The 13,388-nt window shown below is 37.4% G+C and overlaps 1 protein-coding gene across 9 annotated transcripts in view; it reads left to right on the top strand.

Annotated features, from left to right (window-relative positions):
• The window catches only part of dync1i1a (dynein cytoplasmic 1 intermediate chain 1a), an 82,633-nt gene that overhangs the window by 45,933 nt on the left and 23,312 nt on the right, over window positions 1–13,388 (top strand). For all 9 annotated transcript variants that reach the window (XM_088600500.1, XM_088600503.1, XM_088600499.1 and 6 more), the window contains 3 exons: window positions 910–1,072; window positions 2,446–2,545; window positions 2,733–2,858. In XM_088600500.1, coding sequence (XP_088456626.1) covers window positions 910–1,072; window positions 2,446–2,545; window positions 2,733–2,858 — 389 coding nt within the window. The remainder of the gene's footprint in view (window positions 1–909; window positions 1,073–2,445; window positions 2,546–2,732; window positions 2,859–13,388) is intronic.

The raw sequence follows: 13,388 nt of genomic DNA, 5'->3' as shown, positions 1-13,388 counted from the left end.
TGCAGAAATGAAGATTTTACATTTACCTGTATGACATTTGCAAAATGCAAAAGCTTCTATTTTCTGAATAATAGGAAACACCATTTTCCCCTTTTGCACTCAAATTTTGTTGTTTCAATTCAGAGTGCAATGAACCCACTGTCATTAATCCTTGCTAACCAGAAAATTACATTTTAAAGTATTAAATATTATTATGTGAAATAATATTATTAATGTAGAGATGCAGAAGTCACTGTACACTTCAGTGTAGTTTTGAAGTAAGTTTATTCAGAAGGCCATGCCATCTGGAGAGCAGAATAAACTCAATGTCTCTGCTCTAAAACAGATCATTCTCAGGGGGTTTTATCATCCAAGCACGCACAATAGTGTTACCAACAATGACAAGAACCAGGGCATCTTTATATCTTTAAACACAGAATATAAAGGGCATACATGATGAATGATTATTTTAAATGCCAACAAATGCATATTCTGTTGTCCAGCTGTCTGGAAAAGTCACAGATTTTTCAGTCAGCTAAACTTCTCACTTCCATAAGTGCATTTCCTAATGTTGTCTGCCTGCTGTCTTAGCATAATGGAACCAGGCCTAACTGAACTCTTCTCGTGCCTCAGACGCGTTCAATAGTGCCAACCAGACAAGAGAATGTTATGGCATACATTTTCACATCTGTCTTCCTGTGTTTTGTTGGTTTTTATGTTTGTAAGATAGTACGATAGAAAAAAATGTAAAAATGATCCACCACTCCCATGGCAGTTGCAGACCGAATGATCGCTCTCGTGCAGGGCAGTGAAGGCAGTTCAGAACATGTTCCTTTCTCCAACTCCTTCCGCTGTTCGGCAGCTGGCCTGGGAGGCTGAGCTGGGTTTCCTTCTCTCTTTCGCTGTGTCTGTTCCCACTGCGTGCCGAAGCCCATCCCCGGGAGCTCACAGAGGAGGAGAAGCAGCAGGTCCTTCATTCGGAGGAGTTCCTGATCTTCTTTGACCGAACCATCCGGGTCATGGAGCGCGCCCTGGCGGAGGATTCGGACATCTTCTTCGACTACAGCGGGCGGGACCTGGAGGAGAAGGAAGGGTGAGCTCGCTCTGTTGGCTCCGTCCTCCCCTTTGAGAGGGAAGGAAAAAAGATCAGAGAGCGGCCATGTTGATGCACCGCAGCATGCTGAGCCATTCCTCCTTCTGACACTCGGATTGATAAGGCTCGAGGTCACGGGCGGTAACATATTTACTCAGGATGTTACAGCCTTTGTACTCCTGTTCACTACGCTTCAAAGGAATGCTCTGATGCTCCCATCAGTGACTGAGAAGAAATAGGAAATTGATGCTCATATAAGTTCAGCATAAAAATAGAAGAAAAGAAACACACTGTTTCGGCTGTGGAGCCTTCCTTGGCAGTGAGAAAGAGAGGAAAGTCAGCAGCTGATAAAGACGGGAGAACAAAAGCTGGGAGGGGAGAGGAGGCGGGAGAAGGAGAGAAGTAAGAACCTGCGAATCTGACTTTGTTTTCAAATTTGACTTTTTTTTACTTTTTTGGCTTTGAAAAATGCAGGTTTTGACTTCACGCCTCTCTTCACCCCTCTCACTTCATTCTTCATACCTGAGTGGCCAGTCTGCTTCTGTCCTTCTTTTCAGCATGGGATAAACCTTTACTTGTTCTTTTACAGCCTACGCATGCTGGGGCAGCTACTGTACCTACTGTACTTGAACTAAATTCAGCATGGTGAAACTGAGGAGCTGCCATTGCTTAGCTTGTAAACCTGCCATCATTCTTATCATTCATAAAAATGTGATAGTAAATTAATATCCTATTTTTTAATTCATTGCCATTGTCAACCTTTGTTATTTGTTAACCAATGTGATTCATTCCGTTACTCACTTTCTGAAATTGCATTTTAACTGAACAGAACAAGTGTTTGACTTGTGCTGGCTGAGGGAGCTTTAAAGGTTTGAATTCATTTTCACCTCCCATTCTGAATATTCCAGTCTGCTTAATGTATTACCAGAGGACAGGAAGATGTTTTAATTGCGCCAAAAAGTGTTTATGAGTTTCTTCCTTCACAATCAAGTCTCAAGACTTCTTGCGAATACATTTAAGGTGATGGGGGCCATTTGCACACAGCTCACAGCTTATGCCATTTTGCAGTTTGAGTTCCTAAAACAGAAACTCAATTCTGTTGTTACAGTAGCTTTCCTCCAGCGTAGATATTCTATGAATGCTCTTTCCTGTTGCATCAGCTCAGTAAGTGGCATCTTTTTGTTTAATATTTAAAAGTGTGTTATTATAATATCACCTTGCTGTAGATCTGTAAGTTGAATTCTAAAGGGAGAATTTTAGTAAAAGCTATGGGCTTGCACACACTCATCTCTAAAAATCGAGCCCCGTGATGTTTGGAATTCTGTCTTAAATCTGGAGATCAGATTTCTCAGATGCTTTTATTTTATATTTAGGGACACTCAGGCGGGATCCAATCTCTCCTTCAGCCGCCTGTTTTATGATGAACACTGGTCCAAGCACCGTGTTGTCACTTGCCTGGACTGGTCTCCACAGGTATGAGCAAAGATTGCCTTTCACTCATTTTCGAAGTTTTTTTAATTTATTTTCAAGCATTAAAAAAAATTCAGTATCTTTTTCAGTGAAAATAATTTGCTTCTGCTAGAAGGTTAGATAGCACCTACATTTTAAAAATGAATATTTTATTGCAACATTTCAATGTTCTTTTGTTCCCTATTCGCAGTATCCTGAGCTGTTGGTGGCCTCTTATAATAATAATGAAGATGCCCCACATGAGCCTGATGGGGTTGCGTTAGTCTGGAATATGAAATTCAAGAAAACCACTCCAGAGTATATATTCCATTGCCAGGTAAAGCCAAATTATTTCAAATACATTTCAACGTTGATAGAAATGCTGAGACATTAGCCAGTGGTCTGGAATAATGGTTCTCTTTCCTACTATACAGAAAATAAATTAATTCTGGGAAAATAAAACTAATTCTTGGTCCTGTAATAATAACCTCATGCACTAAGTTAATTAATATTAAGGTTTCATATTGTAAACCTAGTCTTACATGACTTTCCATTTCAGCTACACACACTTACACATGGAGCTGTCACTTACTGTACAGTACTTCTTAATGCTCCATTAACACTGGCATCGCTGCTTATTGATGCTTTTCAGCCAGATACGAGCCATTTGGGTGCTGCTGAAGCTGAGACAAGAGTTCTAAACAATAACTTAAAAGTAAAACATTGGACAGCGAAATGAAACGGAGGAATCGTGAGACGAAATGGGCATTTTGCATGTAAAAGGAAAATATCTGGGATTACTTTGCACACTAATTATGGAATGCTCTAGCCAAATTAAAAAAGAACAAGCAAGTAAGCAACTTTGAGACACTATCAGCTTGTGAAAGGGCTGGCGTACTCCCATGAGTATGATATTATAAAGACATTTTTGTAATAAAAAATGTGGTCTACCACTTCCTAATCCAGACAGCCACATATGCTTGCCCACCCACATGGATTTTCAATTGCATGTGCTGTACTTCCTATGCCTAATCTCTAAGACACAGACTTCAAGTGCATGCAAAGACTACTCTGTCCAATGATACATTTCCTCACAGTCTGTAACCTATGTGCTGCATCTCTCTAAGGAGATTTTGTATAAAAACGAGCTGCAACTCAAAGATCACATCTGATAAAAAGTGGGCACTATTATATCATCCATTAAACTGCTAATTTAGATGGAAAAATACACTTAAAGGCCACCCTTAAGTTATGAAAATATTTTGGAAAGTGTGCGAGTTGCTTTCTCCTCTGTACTGTATATTCATGAATTACGTAGAGTAAAAGTCTATCTTCTGCCATGTGCATTACTACACTTTAGAATATTTTTTAAACCACCACACAAACCCCTTTATCCAGGCTTGAACAAAATGATTGATGAGATATTTTTCTTGAATTACCAGTGAAATTCTCTGGCCTTGTGCATGAATAATTTTGCCTTAATATTCACAACATCTGCTATTCTCCTGGAGCAATATCCTTATTGATCTGAAGTATACTGTATTTGAGTGTATGACAGTGGCCATGCTCTTAAAGCTTATACAATATTAAATGTTAAATCTACATTTTATAGTTGAAAAATAAGATTCAGGGGACACTATCGTATGTTCCACCTTAGTATACAGGGAAATATTTTAACATAGTTTGGGGCACTTCACCTAAATAAATAAGTAAATAAAGAGTAGGCTGTCTAATAACTTTGTGTAGGTTTACTGAAAAAGGTCAGACTGGCTCAGAGTCTCCAGCTGCAGCCTCTGACTCAGTCTCATCCAGTTATTGCTGTAAAAATATAGCCAGGCTACAACTAATATCTCGACTGGTCCCAAGGCAGGGACCAGTCTGCATGAAACATCTGCATGAAAGATGTGTGGTGAAATGATAGCGATTGTAAAATGAACAGCACCTTACAGCCTTACCGTCCTCAATGTCTCCTTTGGTATCATCTTGCGTTTGTCAGGAAAAAGATATCAGTTTATGATCACTCAGCGGACTGCTGACACTTTTTTTGGGGGAGAAACATAAAAGCATTCTATGTCTTTAAAGATATTGTTATGCTTTGGGTCTATTGTAAACACAGCCATTCCTTTCTTGTTATCCTGGGGATCGGATGACCCTTAATGTACGAGCATGTTCTATGATTTAACTTAAAACCGCAGTTTTCGGGGGTATATGGAGCCAGAACATTTATAGTACTTCTTCAATCATATGTGTTCGCTTCTTGGCAAGTTGCAGTGCATTTTGCTTTTTTGAATACTTTTCCAGATTGCACCACAAAGATTCTTTCATGCGCTGTGTATTTTCTCTCTCTCAAACCATCTCTAGTGACAGCCACAAACCATGAAGACTGTCATGCCTTCACAGCCCTGTACATCTGAGGCTGGTGTGGTCAATGTCTGCTCATCACCATCTAGATATACTGTATCGGCTGCTCTGTGCTCACTGCCTCAGTCATGCACACTGGGTATATTGGTAACATTGCTGTGCTTCTTAAGTGGGCTGGCCTGGGCCACATCAATACAACACTGCAATTCAACTAATGCTGCTGTTCTGTCAGATTGGATCATCATCCAAGTTATTTTATTAATGTTTTTTTTTAATAAAAAGCTCCAGTTTAGCGTTTCAGTACCAGAAAGCTAGAAGCCATGTGGATATTATGCAGTCAACGACGAAAATATATGTGCGTACTTTCTATGAGTAAATGTGATTATTGTCTTGCATTTTGTGCAGATTCACTCCCATTTATACTGTAATAGTCTGTGCCTATTAAATGAAAAACATTCACTTACGTAAATTGCTTGTTTCTAAAAAAACAGAGCAATATTTGTTTTCCCAATTCTCTGAAAAAGGCACGTACGCCAGACTGTATCTCTGTCACTCTGTGAATGTCTCTATCTGCTGACTATAATTTTGCGAAACAATTCTGGTGTTCTGCAGCCTGCGATGTTTGCGACGTTCAGTGACCATCTCAGTGCTTTCCAGGCGTCCACCGGTGCTTTCACTGAGATGCTCCATTTCTCTGACTCGCTGAGTGATGATGTAAAGCAGCTTTGTTCACAGCCCTTTCAGCAGGCGATGTGACTCATGTGAAACTGTGTTAGCTTACTTGCCGTTCTTAGGAAGGCTTGCAGGAGCTGACTTCACACCATTGTAAGTTTCGGTCCTGGTGGTAAGAAGTGTAGTCTGTAGAAACGACATACAGTATGTCAGCCTGAGCCCGCACTGCTAGCTTGTGTTATTAAATTTTGTTTGTGTTATTAAATTTTGTCCTTTACAAAAAAGAAGTTGTCAATATTTGTATTACATTCTCTTGCTAATGCCAATTAGGATAATGTGTTATAATAATTCATTAAAGCAGGGCTAAGTATTCTGTAGTAGTTCAAGTGGGTAGCTGCGTCAGCATGCGTAGGCTACAAAGGAACAAGTTATAGGTTTATTCCATGCTGAAAAAAAGAAGAAAGAGAACACAACGTTTCGGCCGTGGAGCCTGACACCTGACACCTGAAGAAGGCTCCACGGCCGAAACGTTGTGTTCTCTTTCTTCTTTTTTTCAGCATGGAATAAACCTATAACTTGTTCCTAAGTATTCTGTATATTTTTAATGGAATTTAAAAATACATATTTAATTTTCTTGTTTATAATGTAGAGGTCACCTTGCACATCTGACTCCTGCTCTATAATATTTCAATATCAGTTTGGCTCTGAAGTCTTTGCTAGACATGTTTAGCCCCAGGTGTGTTATTCAGACTTGGTATTTATCACATTTTGTTGATGTCTGAGTTTACAATCATGACACTTTCAAATAAGACAATACAGTATTTAGAATCTACACAATCTGCTTCATACTCATAAATGCTAATAGTTTGTAAACAAGCATTGCATAACTATTAAACCACTTAGCTACAGCAACCCTAAATCAGTTGAACTGCAAAAGAGAAGTTTAAAAGTTCACAGAATTAATGTAATGGACTGTGTGTGTTAAAGTGGTTTGAATTGTCTGCAGAGTAAATGAATCTGTCTCTGTAGATTCCCTCGCATATTGAATTTCAAGCCACAGCTCACACAGTGATATACCAAATGGATTAGGAAGAACAAGGTTCTTTTGAAACAAGCTGGAGCTAAAACGATAGAGAAGCACAGATCATTAGAAGTTTACTTTTCCCTCTGTGTACAGTTTAGACCATAAATGGAGTTATAACGGAAATTCGGGAGGACTGTTGGATCCTAATCTAGAACACTTCCGCTTGGCTACGTACAGTATATACAGTAAGACTCGCACCCGAGACTCCTGTAGCGCTCTTATAACTTCCACCCACCCCATCCACACCCCTGCTGCAGCTCCCTGGCTCATTCCTTACAATACTGAGAGGGGTGCCAATTCCCTCAGCCAGGCGAGCTGCGTCAGATACACTTTGCATATCTCGTCTCTCTCTGCATTTTTAGAATCTAACTGAACTACTGAATTAAGTAGTGGAATATGCATCATACCACCCAGACACTATCTAGGCTAGGTTGCCTTAGAACTGTTTACATTATGTCAGCATAGACAGGGGGGTTAAATACAGAATCATAATTACTTCAAATCTACATTAGTTTAATATTGAAAAAATGCAGAAAGGACTAAAGGTCTGCACTGGAATATTATGCAATTGTACTTCAGAAAGTGAAATCAGGTCTTAATAGGGACATCATTTTTTTCCAGGTTAAACAGTACTTGTTAAATCTTTCTGACTGCACATTGAGAGAAAATGTTATATTTTCCATTATATAAAGTGAATCTCATTCACTGTATTAGTCCACTGTTCAGGAGTTGGAGGTTCTTTAATATAACCTTTTTAATAGTAGCTAGAAGAACTAGTGATATATGCAGTATGTGTCTTGTGGTTCAAGGTGATCAATAGAAATGTTTACCAAATACATAACTGATAATTTGACAATTATAATTAAGTTAACTATCTAATTAGAGGCTATGTGTAGGAATGGCCAATAACGCATACAATTATCTTCTGATCCTAAATAATTTGTAAAATGCATTGATTAAACAGTTTTCAAATACTTTTTTTACCTTCACCTTTAAATATGACAACATTTGAAAGTAACCGTACAGTTCAAATTTAATTATGGACAGATGTTTTTTTTTTCTGCAGAACATGAAACAAAATTGACCATACCTGAAATAATAAATTGCACACCAGCTTCAGTGTCTGTATTTGATTTGTTGAAAAAAATAACCGCAGCATTCCTACTGTGTAGCCTGATCTTGTCAGATTTCAAAAGTTCAGCAAAGATGGTCTTGGTCATTACTGGGATGGGAGCCCGCTAAATAAAATAGAAAACCTGGAAAAACTAGCAGCTGGTGTTGATGGACCAGTAGGTGGCACTCTGAACTCTGGACCAGAATTTGCATAGCCCAATGCCCCAGTCCTATTCATAAGAGCAGAGGTGTTAACCCTGTGTTCTTGGTTTATTTCCTTATGGGGGGCCTTACCCATTTTTGCCTACCTAAATTGCCCTCTTATTTCAATTGGTGATTTACAGTACTTTCTCAGTTTTCTGCCTGATCGCTGTACAGTGTGACCACTGGTATATAATGGTAACTTCATGGACAGTGCACTTCAGCAGTGGATGATGTGGGTCCACTCACTTTGGTAAAGCTCACAAGAGCCTGTTGTGATAAAAAAACTTTAATTTAAATGTGAACAATTATGATTAAGTATAATGTAAGCCTTGTACTTTAAGGAAAGCAGGGAGTTTTCAAAACAGAAACAGGGGAAAGCCAGGAAACCTAATCATTCCCAAAACAACATTTTCAAATTAACAGTTTATACAATGAATTCTTTTTTGATTGCTGTACCGAATTAAATATTTTTAGTTATTCTGTTCTGGATGCTGAGCTTCATTTATGGTCTGGATGTCTGTGTTTACTTTCCTAGCTTTGATATTGAAGTTACTGGGTAATGAAAACAGACTACGCAGTGACTTTTTCTAAATAAATCCTAGGACGCTCTTTGCCTGTTGTTAGATACGAAGTGAAAAGCTTGAAATGTTTTTAAATGCTTTGAAGGCTGCAGGACTGGTTGTATGCAGAGGGATTTTCATGAAAGGCAGATATGGTATTACATGTGTTGTGCCAGAACCACAAAGAGTGACAAAATCCACAGGGTGTCGTAAATGAAATGCCATTGGAAAGCTGTTTTCTGCATCTGGTTCTGATAACAAATGCTGAAAAACATATGAAAGTGGTAACTATGAAGGAGTTTTTGGATCTCCATTTGTTGAATATACTGTTATACAGTAACTCCTTCTCTGACAAATGGGCTTAAACTTTTGAACAAAAAAGTGACAAAGGATGAAGTGATCTCTTCCTTAATCTGCTTCCCAATTCTGTCTTTCATTAGGGTTTGAGCCTGTGTATTATTCTATACAGAATACTTCCCTTTTCATGATAATTTCTGCCACTACCATTTATGTTTTTGGATAGCTTTTAAAATAGTGTTTGTTCTCCATATTTAGTTCCAGGTATATAAACACAAAAACAAAAACTGAACAAGACAGTAAAGATTGATTTAATAATTTTTACATTTAGCTTCCCATTGCAAGAATTTGATTGGGTTAAATAATATATTTTTCTTTTTCCAGTTCCAGGCAATTTTTATTTTAATAGAAATGCTAATGTCAGACTTACGGCAAAGTTTTCTTTATGCAATAATAAGAAAATGTATATTTGCTGTTTCAGAAAGTACATTGTTTTGGTAAAATCTTTTAATAATACTTAGATAATACTTTTAAGAATACTTAGATAATACTTTTAATAATACTTACATTTTATACTTACAGTAAACAACAATGCACATTATGCTGTATGTCTTTACCATATATTTCTATACAGAAGATACATTTTAAAAACTGTTGGATAATGTAATACATTACAAATAACTAAATCAGTAGAACAGTTCAATTGAAGTCTGACAAAGAAAATTAACTGTATTCTTATTATCTTATTATTATTAGATACTTATTATTGAGCTTTTAGTCTGTTTATATTGCACATTGAACCATGAAATGAAAATGTAAGCTTCAATTACAAAAATACGCTCTGCATTCAGATTATTCAAATAAGCACTTAAATTAATGTATGTTTAATATTAACAATTGTAGCATACTGAGCACAGCAAAGTGTGTTTCAATTGTTTGATTTTTAAAACTAGAATAATGATATATTACAGGTCAAAGAAGTTGTTTAATTGAACCAATTTTAATAAAATATATCGTGCCTAATATAATAATGATAGGCTACAGAAAATGCCACACAGAATTTTGTATACAAAGTCTGTAGAAGCACTGCCACTCCACTGAGTTTATAGCTGCAAGTGCCCTGCGAGGTTGTTGGTGAATTAAACTGTACTTTATTCTCATCATATCCTAAGAGTCTGGGTGAAGCATTTTAACAAGTTACTGTAACTGTTATGACTTACAAACACACAGATCTGTCAAAGCCGAAGTGCATGATCTGTGGCAGGTGTGTTGGGTGAGAATATATTTGCTTGTGCTGGTAGGATACAACAGAGAGGTGTACGCACTGAACAGCCCCATTGTAGTAAATGGTAAAAAAAAAAATCATTTACAGTAGGTCTCTTAAAACATAGATTTGACTGAATTACCTCCTGTTATACTTTTGCATTTACCACAGAATTTTGAGTCACAGCCAATCTATTTTAATACTGCAAGTAACCCAATTTTATTTTGGCAAAAGTCTGAAAAGATGCCTTAGGGACTGAATTATCGAACTCCAGTAGCTTGCTTCAGCTGGAGGCTATCGTGTCATCGGAGCTTGTATTTAAAGAGCTGTGAAATCAAAAGGAGGACTGGCTGTTTCTCTGGCTCACATTATCAATGTTAGCCTGAGGAATCTCAAGTGACACCAAGATGCTCTGAAAACATTGAATTTGAGATTATTTTCTTCCATGTAACGGTTTATTTTGATCATATTAAAATAACACACTCCTTTCTCTTTCTTTTTCAGTATATGACCAGAGTATTTTTATCACTTTTTGTGATTTTGTTACCTCTAATATGAAAGAACACAGTATTTTTTTTATTTCAGCTATGAAGTCTTAATATAAATTTAAGACATTACTAAGGTTATAGTCAATAAACGTTCTGTGCACATATAAACCTTTCAAAAAAAGAAAGCAAGTGTTTGTTGCCTGTTTTTTGGGGGTGGTGAGCACACTGTAAATTCTGTTTCAATGGCAGTCGTAAAAACGCTTTGTGGCTTTCTCGCACAGGCTGTAGTAGGCCAGATTAGTTTAACTGGTGCAGCAGTGCCAGTTAGCTTTCTGTAAAGCAGTCGTTAGTCTGTCTTTCTGCGTCTTGCTTTCATGTGGCTGTCCTCAAAACATTTGGGAAGATCTGCTTGAAAAAAGATCATAAAACACACAACTGCAGAATTTCTCAAAGAAAAGTGGTTTGTGTGACCTGAGAACATGGTTAACATTTCTTACAATGGACATTGTACAAAATGGCAAAAAGTAATATTGTGTTACTTTTTGACTAACATAATCTCCTTTTTCTTATTCTTATGGCGATGGTGATTGTTATAATTATTAGCAATAGTTTATGTAGATATAAAAGACTCAAAATAAGGTCTCCCCCTGATTACAGTTGCCATGTTCTTTTCCATTACCCACACGGTTACTATTGTGGTTACAGTATATGGTGTAATCTTGAGGCTGCGGTTATTTCAAAACATAAAACTTGACATTTTCAGGACTTACACTTGCCTTACACTTAATTTCTATCTCCATTAATCAGAGATGTATTTACTCTGCTCTGGTGGAGCAGTAGTGATCAGAGCACCAGTCACAGTAAACAGGCAGTGCATCGTGGTAGACTGTCAGCAGGTAAGCAAGCTTAGCGTAACAGTGGCCAAAACAAGGTTTGGATGAGGACCATCACACCATATTAAGAGGTGCTTTACTTCAAAGTCTTCAGGGCTGAATTTGGCACAGAGCCCCGTGAAAGGCATGTTAATTCACAAGGCAGCACAGTCTCAGCTTCCAAGAGGACGATGCTCGGGTGCCATCGCTCCTGCTGCAGAAATTAGATTTGAATGTGACAGAGACATTGCTACTGTATACTTATTGTCAGTGCATCACCCCAAACATAGTTTGCAGTACAGATTTGATTAAGATATACTGTACGCCGTTGTGAGAGGTGTACGGTATGGCACCAGAGGAACCCAGAGCTGTCTTCTCCCTTTTAAACCTCATGTGAGGTCTATTTCTGTTTAACCAAAACAAGCAAAGAGTAAGAACAGTAGGTGTTGTGCACAACCAAAGACAAGTATGCCCACCACTTACAGAAACTCAAAAAGAAGCAAAGAAAGACTGGTAAAAATCTGGTAGATCAAGTCTGTGTCTATACATTGTAGGAAGACTAGAGACCTTTTTTGTGAATAACATTTGTATTTAATTTTTCTAACAAAGATTGATAAACAAAAACCATATAACAACAACCGTCAACACTTAAAGCAACATTACGGTTTACAATTGTATGCAAAACTCAAGAAATGCTACTTCAAAACATATGAATATAAAATACACTATATGTGTATTTGCTATTCTAAGAAACAAACATAATTCTAATAGTTGTGGATGTCCCATCCCAAAGTTGGATTTTATTTAGAACTTGCCACCCATCTGTTTTTGAGTGTATGTTTCCACCCTGGCTTGCTTTGCTGTTAGGTCAGGCCACTGAAATGTAAGCGGTGTTGTCTAGTTTCACCTGCTGGGAAAACTCCCAGTTCTGAGTGCTGCAGGGGAGAGACGGGAGAGCTCCGGACGTTTAGTAACGGCAGCAGCTGGTTTGAGGTGCAAAACTTGAAATCGAGTTGCTTGTCAAAATATGTGTTGCGTTATAGTAAAGAATTTAACTCGTGTAGAAGTGAAGTTACATGGGTGAAGGCACATCTGAAGTTAAAATAAATGTGACTGGATTATCTTCCATTACTAACAGCTGCCAGGGCGTACTTTTATTTTCACAAAATGTTTTGAAAGCAGATTTTGATTTAAAGTTAAGCTCAAGTATAACATGCTTTCTTTTTTTTTAATAACACTAAACCTTTAAATACAGTATATTTTCATCTTCTGTAGGTAATGTTTTTAAACATTAAAACATACCTAAAACAATGACAATCTAATTCATTTAATAATAGGATTATTACCTCCTACTGCGTTGGAAGTATAATTTAATCTATATTCTATGATATGTATTCTGTCCAATACCACAGTCTTTCCATATTTCCCCTCACAAGTTGTCATATTAGAAGCTTTAAGTGATTTTGTTCTGGGTAATCAGTCATTCATTTTTGAATATTTTTGGTTTGACCATCAAACATCTTTTCCATATTTTTTGCTGACATTATACTGGTGGACTTTTATCGCTCAACACATTAAAACCTAAACCAGATTTCTATATGTAACACATAAATAAACTTCTCCATGATTTTTTGATCACTAACACAAGACTTTATTTTTAACCCAGAGTTTAGTTTATTTTGAGAATCCTTTAAACCACCAGACATCTGAGGCTGTTTTGTACTCGTTTTAGAAGTCGTATTTTCAGAAGCAAAGAAAAGAAAGAAGCATGTTTTCTTTCGCTCTGGTTTGTTTTCCAGTCACTTTAAAAATGAATTGTTGGGATCATGGCTTGGCAGCAGATGGTGTTGTGGATTAATGTGCCATCCTTTCTGCCTTTCTGCAGGGGATCAGAGTTTTATGGCCAAGAATGGAAGGAATAAAAACACTCTCTGATCACTCCCAGTTACTTC

The sequence above is a fragment of the Lepisosteus platostomus genome, chromosome 12 (assembly GCF_059453375.1).
Source record: "Lepisosteus platostomus isolate fLepPlt1 chromosome 12, fLepPlt1.hap1, whole genome shotgun sequence".
NCBI lineage: Eukaryota > Metazoa > Chordata > Actinopteri > Semionotiformes > Lepisosteidae > Lepisosteus > Lepisosteus platostomus.
This window is presented reverse-complemented; position numbering and strand designations above follow the sequence as displayed.